This window comes from Oncorhynchus gorbuscha, unplaced genomic scaffold, assembly GCF_021184085.1.
Source record: "Oncorhynchus gorbuscha isolate QuinsamMale2020 ecotype Even-year unplaced genomic scaffold, OgorEven_v1.0 Un_scaffold_563, whole genome shotgun sequence".
Taxonomy (NCBI): domain Eukaryota; kingdom Metazoa; phylum Chordata; class Actinopteri; order Salmoniformes; family Salmonidae; genus Oncorhynchus; species Oncorhynchus gorbuscha.
The window spans coordinates 171,503-184,852 of record NW_025745394.1 but is presented as its reverse complement, the minus strand read 5'-3'; the positions used below and the strand labels follow the sequence as shown (position 1 = coordinate 184,852).

Genomic DNA, 13,350 nt, shown 5'->3' with positions numbered 1-13,350 from the left:
CTGGTGTTGAACTGGTGTTGAACTGGTGTTGAACTGGTGTTGAACTGGTGTTGAACTGGTGTTGAACTGGTGTTGAACTGGTGTTGAACTGTTGAACTGTTTCATTTTTCCACCTGACTTCAAAGGAACAAACAAAGCTTGGCTCTTTTCACTGAGCCCTCATAGGAGTAACTGGTTGAAATGACAAGCTGTTTTACGTCTAGTCAGTGTCTCCTAGCTGCAGGCATGTCTAGACGTTGACTCTTAGGTCTAGATCTGTCTAGGCTCTAGGCTTGGGTTTCCCGGACACAGATAAGCCTAGCTATTCCAATGGAGATTCTTCATTGTGCATGTTTTTTAGTTCAGGACTAAGCCAGCCCCAGATGGTCTACCTACCTGACGAGGTCTTATCCTTCATGGGGGTCATGTAGCCGTCCTCGTCCGTGTCCCCCCGGGGCCCCACACCCCGGTCCCCCAGGAACACGGTAGGGTCGGCACTGTAGCGCTGCCCGTTGTTGTCCTCTGCCCCGGGCCTTGTCTGGGTCTTCTTCTTGAGCAGCGTGCCGTTGCAGCGCTGGTCCTCCAGGGCGTCCAGGGCTGCCCCCTGCGTGCCTGCAGGATCTGGAGAGGAGACACAAGACGGGGACCCTCCCAATGCCAGGCCCTCCTCAGGGGTCGAGCCTGAACCGTCCCGGTACCCAAACTGGTTCTGGGGAAAGGGGGGAGACAACATGAGGGGAAAACATGAACTCCAATGTAGGAGGACTAACACTCATTACAAAGCCGCTCTTACAAATCAAGGATGTTTTTAATTTATTTAATGTAATTTATTATTCTCATGGAGATTAACATCTCTGACAAGAAAGCGCCTGTATAGTTACTCTGAAATCAAATCTGGACCAGAGTTATGAGAGAAAACGTTTGATTCCATGAACCAACATGTTGTTGTGAATTAAATTTCTCTGCGGCTGTTTTCCAGGGTATAGTTTGGTTCAAAGGTCTCTAAGAAAGAAGGAGGAAAAACCAGTTGGTATTTAAACACCTGAACCCTATGAACAACAACAATAACAACAACAAACATATTACATGACTTATAGGGCAAGTATATTTCCTGATATTCTCCAGGATAGCTCCAAGCTATTAGAGCTGGGCCAGCTTGCCAGAGTTTCTACTAGAGAGCCATCCCCCTGCCCACAATGTTTTACTGCTAATATTAGTCACCTTCTGGGGAGCCACAAAGGGAGAGAGGGGGGGGGGTCCTCTCTTTCACTCTCACCCACTCTTTCCCTCTGTCCTCTCTCCATCACTCCATCGCTCTGCAATCATCTCTTCTCCTCTCCTCCTTTAGCCCAACCTCTCTATTCATCCCTCTCCCCATCTAGTTTTTAAAAGGCCCCATTATCCTCTCCTCCTTTAGCCCAACCTCTCTATTCATCCCTCTCCCCGTCTAGTTTTTAAAAGGCCCCATTATCCTCTCCTCCTTTAGCCCAACCTCTCTATTCATCCCTCTCCCTGTCTAGTTTTTAAAAGGCCCCATTATCCTCTCCTCCTTTAGCCCAACCTCTCTATTCATCCCTCTCCCCGTCTAGTTTTTAAAAGGTCCCCATTATCCTCTCCTCCTTTAGCCCAACCTCTCTATTCATCCCTCTCCCCGTCTAGTTTTTAAAAGGCCCCATTATCCTCTCCTCCTTTAGCCCAACCTCTCTATTCATCCCTCTCCCCGTCTAGTTTTTAAAAGGCCCCCATTATCCTCTCCTCCTTTAGCCCAACCTCTCTATTCATCCCTCTCCCCGTCTAGTTTTTAAAAGGCCCCATTATCCTCTCCTCCTTTAGCCCAACCTCTCTATTCATCCCTCTCCCCGTCTAGTTTTTAAAAGGCCCCCATTATCCTCTCCTCCGGTGAGGTTCAATCAGAAAAGCAAATGAGTCAGAATTACACTCTATCCCAAATGGCACCCTATTCCCTTTATAGTGCATTACTTCTGACCAGAACTCAAAATAAGTGTACTGTATAGGCAGGGGGGCATTTGGGCCACATCCTAGCTAGTCTATTTTATTCACTGTGCCAGCGGAGCCAGTGTTCCAGTTCTTTCACTTTGCAATTTTCTCCCATGACTCCCTGTCCTATTCATAGTCCTAGACTGTTTGACTGCATAATGAAAATGTGTTTCAGTCAGAATATTGACCTTTGACATTTCAGATGTGTGGGTGCCTGTGTCCAGGTCCCCTAGGGCCATGGCATGACCGCCAGCACGAGGGCACACGGGCACACGGGCACACAGTCAATATGAGATGCAGGATCATGGTCGAGGCAGAGCGGCGGCGAGCGGCAGAGTAAATAGCCAAGCCCAGGACTCATTGTCTCTGAGCAAATGGTGGCGGCGCTTTAGTGGAGAAGCTGCTATTTACACACGGAGGCCGGCGTAATGAAAAAGGAGGCCTGGAGAGCGGGTGGATAAAAAGGCCAGGGTCGGGCGTGACACACTGGGACACAGAGATGGAGGCAGACTGGGACAGAGAGAGAGAGAAGAACTGGAGGAGGCAGACTGGGACAGAGAGAGAGAACTGGAGGAGGCAGACTGGGACAGAGAGAGAGAGAAGAACTGGAGGAGATACACTGGGACAGAGAGAGAGAGAAAACTGGAGGAGGCAGTCTGGGACAGAGAGAGAGAGAAGAACTGGAGGAGATACACTGGGACAGAGAGAGAGAAGAACTTGAGGAGGCAGACTGGGACAGAGAGAGGGAGAAGAACTGGAGGAGATACACTGGGACAGAGAGAGAGAAAAGAACTGGAGGAGGCAGACTAGGACAGAGAGAGAAGAACTGGGGAGATACACTGGGACAGAGAGAGAGAAAAGAACTGGAGGAGGCAGACTGGGACAGAGAGAGAGAGAAGAACTGGAGGAGGCAGACTGGGACAGAGAGAGAGAAGAACTGGAGGAGATATACTGGGACAGAGAGAGAGAGAACTGGAGGAGGCAGACTGGGACAGAGAGAGAGAAGAACTGGAGGAGATACACTGGGACAGAGAGAAGAACTGGAGAGAGAACTGGGGACAGAGAGAGAGAGAGAAGAACTGGAGGAGATATACTGGGACAGAGAGAGAGAACTGGAGGAGGCAAACTGGGACAGAGAGAGAGAAGAACTGGAGTAGATACACTGGGACAGAGAGAGAGAGAGAAGAACTGGAGGAGGCAGACTGGGACAGAGAGAGAAGAACTGGAGGAGATACACTGGGACAGAGAGAGAGAGAAGAACTGGAGGAGGCAGACTGGGACAGAGAGAGAGAACTGGAGGAGGCAGACTGGGACAGAGAGAGAGAAGAACTGGAGGAGGCAGACTGGGACAGAGAGAGAGAAGAACTGGAGGAGATACACTGGGACAGAGAGAGAAGAACTGGAGTAGATACACTGGGACAGAGAGAGAGAAGAACTGGAGGAGGCAGACTGGGACAGAGAGAGAGAGAAGAACTGGTGGAGGCAGACTGGGACAGAGAGAGAGAGAAGAACTGGAGGAGGCAGACTGGGACAGAGAGAGAGAGAACTGGAGGAGGCAGACTGGGACAGAGAGAGAGAGAAGTACTGGAGGAGATACGCTGGGACAGAGAGAGAGAGAAGAACTGGAGGAGATACACTGGGACAGAGAGAGAGAGAAGAACTGGAGGAGGCAGACTGGGACAGAGAGAGAGAAGAACTGGAGGAGATATACTGGGACAGAGAGAGAGAACTGGAGGAGGCAGACTGGGACAGAGAGAGAGGAGAACTGGAGGAGATATACTGGGACAGAGAGAGAAGAACTGGAGTAGATACACTGGGACAGAGAGAGAGAGAAGAACTGGTGAGAGAGACTGGGACAGAGAGAGAGAGAAGAACTGGAAGAGTCAGACTGGGACAGAGAGAGAGAGAAGAACTGGTGGAGATACACTGGGACAGAGAGAGAGAAGAACTGGAGGAGGCAGACCGGGACAGAGAGAGAGAAGAACTGGAGGAGATACACTGGGACAGAGAGAGAGAGAGAATAACTGGAGGAGGCAGACTGGGACAGAGAGAGAGAACTGGAGGAGGCAGACTGGGACAGAGAGAGAGAGAAGAACTGGTGGAGATACACTGGGACAGAGAGAGAGAGAAGAACTGGAGGAGGCAGACTGAGACAGAGAGAGAGAGAGAAGAACTGGAGGAGATACACTGGGACAGAGAGAGAGAGAAGAACTGGAAGAGTTAGACTGGATCAGAGAGAGAGAGAAGAACTGGTGGAGATACACTGGGACAGAGAGAGAGATGAACTGGAGGAGACAGACTGGGACAGAGAGAGAGAGAAGAACTGGTGGAGATACACTGGGACAGAGAGAGAGAGAAGAACTGGAGGAGGCAGACTGGGACAGAGAGAGAGAGACTGGGACAGGAGAGAGAACTGGAGGAGGCAGACTGGGACAGAGAGGGAGAGAAGAACTGGAGGAGATACACTGGGACAGAGAGAGAGAGAAGAACTGGAGGAGGCAGACTGGGACAGAGAGAGAAGAACTGGAGGAGGCAGACTGGGACAGAGAGGAGAGAAGAACTGGAGGAGATAGACTGGGACAGAGAGAGAGAGAAGAACTGGAGGATGCAGACTGGGACAGAGAGAGAGAACTGGAGGAGTCAGACTGGGACAGAGAGAGAGAGAAGCACTGGAGGAGATACACTGGGACAGAGAGAGAGAGAAGAACTGGAGGAGGCAGACTGGGACAGAGAGAGAGAAGAACTGGAGGAGATATACTGGGACAGAGAGAGAGAACTGGAGGAGGCAGACTGGGACAGAGAGAGAGAAGAACTGGAGGAGATATACTGGGACAGAGAGAGAAGAACTGGAGTAGATACACTGGGACAGAGAGAGAGAAGAACTGGAGGAGGCAGACTGGGACAGAGAGAGAGAGAAGAACTGGTGGAGGCAGACTGGGACAGAGAGAGAGAGAAGAACTGGAGGAGGCAGACTGGGACAGAGAGAGAGAGAACTGGAGGAGGCAGACTGAGACAGAGAGAGAGAGAAGAACTGGAGGAGATACACTGGGACAGAGAGAGAGAGAAGAACTGGAGGAGACAGACTGGGACAGAGAGAGAGAGAGAAGAACTGGTGGAGATACACTGGGACAGAGAGAGAGAAGAACTGGAGGAGGCAGACTGGGACAGAGAGAGAGAGAGAGAACTGGAGGAGGCAGACTGAGACAGAGAGGGAGAGAAGAACTGGAGGAGATACACTGGGACAGAGAGAGAGAGAAGAACTGGAGGAGGCAGACTGGGACAGAGAGAGAGAGAGAGAACTGGAGGAGGCAGACTGAGACAGAGAGGGAGAGAAGAACTGGAGGAGATACACTGGGACAGAGAGAGAGAGAAGAACTGGAGGATGCAGACTGGGACAGAGAGAGAGAACTGGAGGAGTCAGACTGGGACAGAGAGAGAGAGAAGCACTGGAGGAGATACACTGGGACAGAGAGAGAGAGAAGAACTGGAGGAGGCAGACTGGGACAGAGAGAGAGAAGAACTGGAGGAGATATACTGGGACAGAGAGAGAGAACTGGAGGAGGCAGACTGGGACAGAGAGAGAGAAGAACTGGAGGAGATAGACTGGGACAGAGAGAACTGGAAGAACTGGGGAGTAGAGAACACTGGGACAGAGAGAGAGAGAAGAACTGGAGGAGGCAGACTGGGACAGAGAGAGAGAGAAGAACTGGAGGAGGCAGACTGGGACAGAGAGAGAGAAGAATTGGAGGAGATACACTGGGACAGAGAGAGAGAGAAGAACTGGAGGATGCAGACTGGGACAGAGAGAGAGAGAACTGGAGGATGCAGACTGGGACAGAGAGAGAGAGAAGAACTGGAGGAGGTAGACTGGGACAGAGAGAGAGAAGAACTGGAGGAGATACACTGGGACAGAGAGAGAGAAGAACTGGAGGAGTCAGACTGGGACAGAGAGAGAAGAACTGGAGGAGGCAGACTGGGACAGAGAGAGAGAAGAACTGGAGGAGGCAGACTGGGACAGAGAGAGAGAAGAACTGGAGGAGATACACTGGGACAGAGAGAGAGAGAAGGGTTGTCTAGATTAATGGAAATCAGATGGAAGTGGAGGTAGGGTTTGATACTTTCTGAGGCTGATAGGACTGATAGGACATTGAGGAAAAGAGAGGAGGAATAGTTGTTGTGGATAGTATGTGTGTGTGGCTGTGTGTTAACAAGACGGGGACCCTCCCAATGCCAGGCCCTCCTCAGGGGTCGAGCCTGAACCATCCCGGTACCCAAACTGGTTCTGGGGAAAGGGGGGAGACAACATGAGGGGAAAACATGAACTCCAATGTAGGAGGACTAACACTCATTACAAAGCCGCTCTTACAAATCAGACTGGGACAGAGAGAGAGAGAAGAACTGGTGGAGATACACTGGGACAGAGAGAGAGAGAAGAACTGGAGGAGGCAGACTGGGACAGAGAGAGAGAGAAGAACTGGAGGAGGCAGACTGGGACAGAGAGAGAGAAGAACTGGAGGAGATACACTGGGACAGAGAGAGAGAGAATAACTGGAAGAGTCAGACTGGGACAGAGAGAGAAGAACTGGTGGAGGCAGACTGGGACAGAGATTGAGAGAAGAACTGGTGGAGATCACACTGGGACAGAGAGAGAGAGAATAACTGGAGGAGGCAGACTGGGACAGAGAGAGAGAAGAACTGGTGGAGATCAGACTGGGACAGAGAGAGAGAAGAACTGGAGGAGGCAGACTGAGACAGAGAGAGAGAGAAGAACTGGAGGAGATACACTGGGACAGAGAGAGAGAGAAGAACTGGAAGAGTCAGACTGGGACAGAGAGAGAGAGAAGAACTGGTGGAGATACACTGGGACAGAGAGAGAGAGAAGAACTGGAGGAGACAGACTGGGACAGAGAGAGAGAGAGAAGAACTGGTGGAGATACACTGGGACAGAGAGAGAGAAGAACTGGAAGAGGCAGACTGGGACAGAGAGAGAGAGAAGAACTGGTGGAGATACACTGGGACAGAGAGAGAGAGAAGAACTGGAGGAGGCAGACTGGGACAGAGAGAGAGAGAAGAACTGGTGGAGATACACTGGGACAGAGAGAGAGAAGAACTGGAAGAGGCAGACTGGGACAGAGAGAGAGAGAAGAACTGGTGGAGATACACTGGGACAGAGAGAGAGAGAAGAACTGGAGGAGGCAGACTGGGACAGAGAGAGAGAGAGAGAACTGGAGGAGGCAGACTGAGACAGAGAGAGAGAACTGGAGGAGTCAGACTGGGACAGAGAGAAGAACTGGAGGAGATACACTGGGACAGAGAGAGAGAAGAACTGGAGGAGATATACTGGGACAGAGAGAGAGAACTGGAGGAGGCAGACTGGGACAGAGAGAGAGAAGAACTGGAGGAGATATACTGGGACAGAGAGAGAAGAACTGGAGTAGATACACTGGGACAGAGAGAGAGAGAAGAACTGGAGGAGGCAGACTGGGACAGAGAGAGAGAGAAGAACTGGAGGAGGCAGACTGGGACAGAGAGAGAGAAGAACTGGAGGAGGCAGACTGGGACAGAGAGAGAGAGAAGAACTGGAGGAGGCAGACTGGGACAGAGAGAGAGAAGAATTGGAGGAGATACACTGGGACAGAGAGAGAGAGAAGAACTGGAGGATGCAGACTGGGACAGAGAGAGAGAACTGGAGGATGCAGACTGGGACAGAGAGAGAGAGAAGAACTGGAGGAGGCAGACTGGGACAGAGAGAGAGAAGAACTGGAGGAGATACACTGGGACAGAGAGAGAGAGAAGAACTGGAGGAGTCAGACTGGGACAGAGAGAGAAGAACTGGAGGAGGCAGACTGGGACAGAGAGAGAGAAGAACTGGAGGAGGCAGACTGGGACAGAGAGAGAGAGAAGAACTGGAGGAGATACACTGGGACAGAGAGAGAGAGAAGAACTGGAGGAGATACACTGGGACAGAGAGAGAAGAAGAGAGCAGACTGGGAGAAGAACTGGAGGAGGCAGACTGGGACAGAGAGAGAGAGAAGAACTGGAGGAGATACACTGGGACAGAGAGAGAGAGAAGGGTTGTCTAGATTAATGGAAATCAGATGGAAGTGGAGGTAGGGTTTGATACTTTCTGAGGCTGATAGGACTGATAGGACATTGAGGAAAAGAGAGGAGGAATAGTTGTTGTGGATAGTATGTGTGTGTGGCTGTGTGTTAATTTGAGAGTGTGTGTGGATGTTTCTGTGCATGTGTGTGTGTGTGTGGATGTTTCTGTGCGTGTGTGTGTGTGTGTGTGGTCTGTTTCTGTGCATGTGTGGGGGGGGGGGTGTTTCTGTGCGTGTGTGTGTGTGTGTGTGTGTGTGTGTGTGTGTGTGTGTGTGTGTGTGTGTGTGTGTGTGTGTGTGTGTGTGTGTGTGTGTGTGTGTGTGTGTGTGTGTGTGTGTGTGTGTGTGTGTGTGTGTGTGTGCGCGTGCGTGTGTGCGTGTGTGTGCGTGCACAAGTGTGTGCCTCTACCTACCCTGTTGGAGTCGACGCGGAGCCTGGCTGTGTATGATAGTGGAGGCATGTTAAAGTGATGGGGAACCAGGTACTCCTCAGCATCCATAAAGTCCTCCACATCCTCCTCATCCAGCAGGCTCTGGAAGAACTTACTGTCTTTGGGGCTGGGCAGCTTCATACGGTCATCCCCCTGAGTTAGGAAACACAGATACACAACATCACATTACTGTCTACTGGGTTGTGTTCAGCAGAGCACAGCGTAGCTAAATGTTTTGCTGCGCAACACCAACATTTGGGACAGTTGCGCTGACGTATGCTAATGTGATTAGCATGACGTTGTAAGTAACCAGATCTCCCAGGACATGTCTTATATGGGCAGAAAGCTGAGATTATTGTTCATCTAAATGCACTTCCATGCTGTTGTTTGAGGAGAGGCACAGCAACAAAACACTTCCATCACGGCAACTGGTTTGATACATTCACCTCTGAAGGTAAATCATGACCTTACATTCAGTCATCTTGCTCCGTTTTGTCATCCTGAGGGTCCCAGAGATAAAATGTAGCGTAGTTTTGTTTGATAAAATAAATGTTTATATTCAAATTACGGAACTGGGTTCTAAAGTTTGAACCCTTGCGACCCCCCCCCCCTCCCCACCTCATCGCCCCCCCACCTCCTCTTTTACGCTGCTGCTACTCTCTGTTTATTATCTATGCATAGTCACTTTAATAACTCTACCTACATATACATATTACCTCAATTACCTCGACTAACCAGTTCCCCTGCACATTGACTCTGTACCCCCTGTACAGAGCCTCGCTACTGTTATTTTACTGCTGCTCTTTAATTCATTGTCATTTTTATCATATTTTTTACTTATCTATTTTCACTTAACAATTATTTATCTTAAAACTGCATTGTTAGTTATGGGCTTGTAAGTAAGCATTTCACTGTAAGGTGTTCAGCGGATGTGAAAAATACCATTTGTTTTGATTTGATTTGGAATTGATCAAGTTCAGGCAGAGAATGCCTCAACTGTCTACTTGCTCAACATGATCCTGATTTTTACAATATCTTGGGACTGTTGTGGACATTAAACCAGAGTACGCAGATATGCAAAGTAAAAAGGAAATATTTAAGTTCAGCGAACTGCAATACTCCTAAACAGGGTTTTCATGCATTTCTCAGGAGTGGACTGTACTGCCTTGTGTCTCATCCACCAGCAGACCAGACAGAGAGAGAGAGAGCAGGGCTGAGCCGTACCTGGATGACCAGGTATCTCTGGGGGTCCCGGGCCATCCTACACAACTCTGCAGCCAGCTCCTTGAACTTGGGCCTGCTGTCTGCGTCTATCATCCAGCCTGGAAGAAAGAAGACACAGCTTGTCATAATAAAACACGTTTGATTCAGATAGTAAGGTAATGTGTAGAAACAACGACCTCTGAATGCTAAGGTGCCCTGTTGCTATCTCTAATACTGTGTACTGCTCATTCAGGCCCACTAAAAGGATTTTAGTACGTTGTGTACATTTGAGTCCCAGAGGAATAGTGGTCACTGGTCACCATGGTGACTGCTGATACCAAATAACAGAATCACCCTGAATCTTAGAATAACATGAAATACCATTCAGTCATTGGCTGGCCTGAGACAATGTACAGTAGATAGTGTTAGAGAGAGAGAAAGAGAGGGAGAGATAACAACAGAGAGATGAAAAGGAAGACAGAGAGAGAGAGCGACAGAGAGACAGACACAAAGACAAAGAGAGAGAGAGAGAGACGTAAACAGTGTCTACTGATCTTAGATCAGCTCTAATAAGTCTAGCTAGCGCTCTCCTCTCTCTCTCTCTCTCTCTCTCTCTCTCTCTCTCTCTCTCTCTCTCTCTCTCCTCCCTTCTCTCTCTCTCCCTCTCTCATCCTCTCTCTCTCTCCCTCCCGCCCTCTCTCTCTTCCTCTCTCTCCTCTCCTCTCCTCTCCTCTCCTCTCCTCTCCTCTCCTCTCCTCTCTCCCTCCCTCCTCTCCTCTCCTCTCCTCTCCTCTCCTCTCCTCTCCTCTCCCTCTCTCTCCTCTCCCTCTCTCTCTTTCTCCCTCTCTCTCTCTCTCCCTCTCCCTCTCTCTCCTCTCTCTCTCTCTCTCTCTCTCTCTCTCTCTCTCTCTCTCTCTCTCTCTCTCTCTCTCTCTCTCTCTCTCTCTCTCTCTCTCTCTCTCTCTCTCTCTCTCTCTCTCCTCTCCTCTCCTCTCCTCTCCTCTCTCTCTCTCTCTCCTCTCCCCTCTCTCCTCTCCCTCTCCTCTCCTCCCTTCTCTCTCTTTCTCCCTCTCTCCCTCTCTCTCTCTCTCCTCCTCTCCCTCTCCCTCTCCTCTCCTCCCTTCTCTCTCTTTCTCCCTCTCTCCCTCGTCCACTCATTTACTTCCTGTTCATTCCCTCTCCAACCAACATGCGGGAGCTGGCGCATTATCTAAATGTGCGGCAATCAACCCTCATTTCATCTCTAGCATTTTTTCTCCAGCCACAGAGGCGCGGGTGTTATGGCGAATCAAATCACAAACAACAGCTCACAGTCAACATGTAATTAGAATGAATGCCCCCATTAAGATGTAGGATGCTTTTCCCTCGCCAGCCGAGAGAAGAGAGAGGAGTCCTCCTAGGACTGACCTCCCAGCTAATTCTATCTCCTCTTAAATCTGTCATTAGTATGTGTGTGTGTGTTTGTGTGTGTGTGTGAAAGAGAGAGAGTTTGTGTGTGCCTGTGTATTTGTGCATGTGTGTCTGTGTATTTGTGCATGTGTGTTTGTGTGTGTGTGTGTGTGTTTGAAGAGAGAGAGAGAGTGTGTGTGTGTGTGTCTGTGTACTAGAGTATGTGTGTGTATGTGGGTTGGTTGGTGTGTGTGTGAGTGAGTGGGTTGGTGGGTGAGTGAGTGGGTTGGTGGGTGAGTGAGTGGGTTGGTGGGTGAGTGAGTGGGTTGGTGGGTGTGTGAGTGGGTTGGTGGGTGTGTGAGTGGGTTGGTGGGTGAGTGAGTGGGTTGGTGGGTGAGTGAGTTGGTGGGTGTGTGAGTGGGTTGGTGGGTGAGTGAGTGGGTTGGTGGGTGAGTGAGTGGGTTGGTGAGTGAGTGGGTTGGTGGGTGTGTGAGTGGGTTGGTGGGTGTGTGAGTGGGTTGGTGGGTGGGTGAGTGAGTGGGTTGGTGGGTGTGTGAGTGGGTTGGTGGGTGTGTGAGTGGGTTGGTGGGTGAGTGAGTGGGTTGGTGGGTGTGTGAGTGGGTTGGTGGGTGTGTGAGTGGGTTGGTGAGTGAGTGGGTTGGTGGGTGAGTGAGTGGGTTGGTGGGTGTGTGAGTGGGTTGGTGGGTGAGTGAGTGGGTTGGTGGGTGTGTGAGTGGGTTGGTGGGTGTGTGAGTGGGTTGGTGGGTGAGTGAGTGGGTTGGTGGGTGTGTGAGTGGGTTGGTGGGTGTGTGAGTGGGTTGGTGTGTGAGTGGGTTGGCAGGTGTGTGAGTGGGTTGGTGTGTGAGTGGGTTGGTGTGTGAGTGGGTTGGTGGGTGAGTGAGTGGGTTGGTGGGTGTGTGAGTGGGTTGGTGGGTGAGTGAGTGGGTTGGTGGGTGAGTGAGTGGGTTGGTGGGTGTGTGAGTGGGTTGGTGGGTGTGTGAGTGGGTTGGTGGGTGGGTGGGTGCACGTACGCATTCATGTTTCACTAAAACACATCTAATTAAATGTTATTGGTCACATATATTTCAGCAGATGTTATTGTAGTGAAATGCTTGTAAGAACACACACACACACACACACACACACACACACACACACACACACACACACACACACACACACACACACACACACACACACACACACACACACACACACACACACACACACACACACACACACACACACACACACACACACACACACACACACACACACACACACACACACACACACACACACACACACACTCTCTCTCTCTGTTCATGTGGATGACATGACAGGAGTGGGGCAGAGGGCCAAGAGCTGTCAGTTGGAACAGGGGGGGGGGGTTCTGAATTGCATTGTGGGTATGATGAGTGAGAGCGGGGGGGATTACAAATCTCTGGGGTGTCTAAGTCACTCAACATCACAGGCCATCTAGAGTGTGCTGGCACAGTGCAGTGTGCATGACTGCTACAGGTCACATTCGCCGGATATTCTGACTCTCTTTCTCACTCCCTCCCTCTCTCCTTCTCTTCCTGACAGTCTTTATGAGTGCAATGGGGCGAGCTGGCGGGCGGTCGACCAGACAAGCTGTATCCCATATATATATATCAGGTTAACCAGACAAGCTGTATCCTATATATATATATATCAGGTTGACCAGACAAGCTGTATCCCATATATATATATCAGGTTGACCAGACAAGCTGTATCCTAATATATATATCAGGTTGACCAGACAAGCTGTATCATATATATATATCAGGTTGACCAGACAAGCTGTATCCTATATATATATATCAGGTTAACCAGACAAGCTGTATCCTAATATATATATCAGGTTGACCAGACAAGCTGTATCCTATATATATATATATCAGGTTGACCAGACAAGCTGTATCCTAATATATATATCAGGTTGACCAGACAAGCTGTATCCTATATATATATCAGGTTGACCAGACAAGCTGTATCCTAATATATATATATCAGGTTGACCAGACAAGCTGTATCCTAATATATATATCAGGTTGACCAGACAAGCTGTATCCTATATATATATCAGGTTGACCAGACAAGCTGTATCCTAATATATATATATATCAGGTCGACCAGACAAGCTGTATCCTATATATACATTTAACATTTAACATTTAAGTCATTTAGCAGACGCTCTTATCCAGAGCGACTTACAAATTGGTGCA

General features: G+C 49.7%; 1 protein-coding gene across 1 annotated transcript in view; it reads right to left on the bottom strand.

The window, feature by feature from the left end:
* The window catches only part of LOC124018696 (receptor tyrosine-protein kinase erbB-4-like), a 15,907-nt gene extending 6,081 nt beyond the window's left edge, over positions 1 to 9,826 (bottom strand). Inside the window, exons 1-3 of the mRNA XM_046334048.1 lie at positions 9,734 to 9,826; positions 8,492 to 8,662; positions 376 to 688 (exon numbers count right to left, since the gene is read on the bottom strand). Coding sequence (XP_046190004.1) covers positions 376 to 688; positions 8,492 to 8,662; positions 9,734 to 9,826 — 577 coding nt within the window. The remainder of the gene's footprint in view (positions 1 to 375; positions 689 to 8,491; positions 8,663 to 9,733) is intronic.
* Positions 9,827 to 13,350: the final 3,524 nt, after the last annotated feature.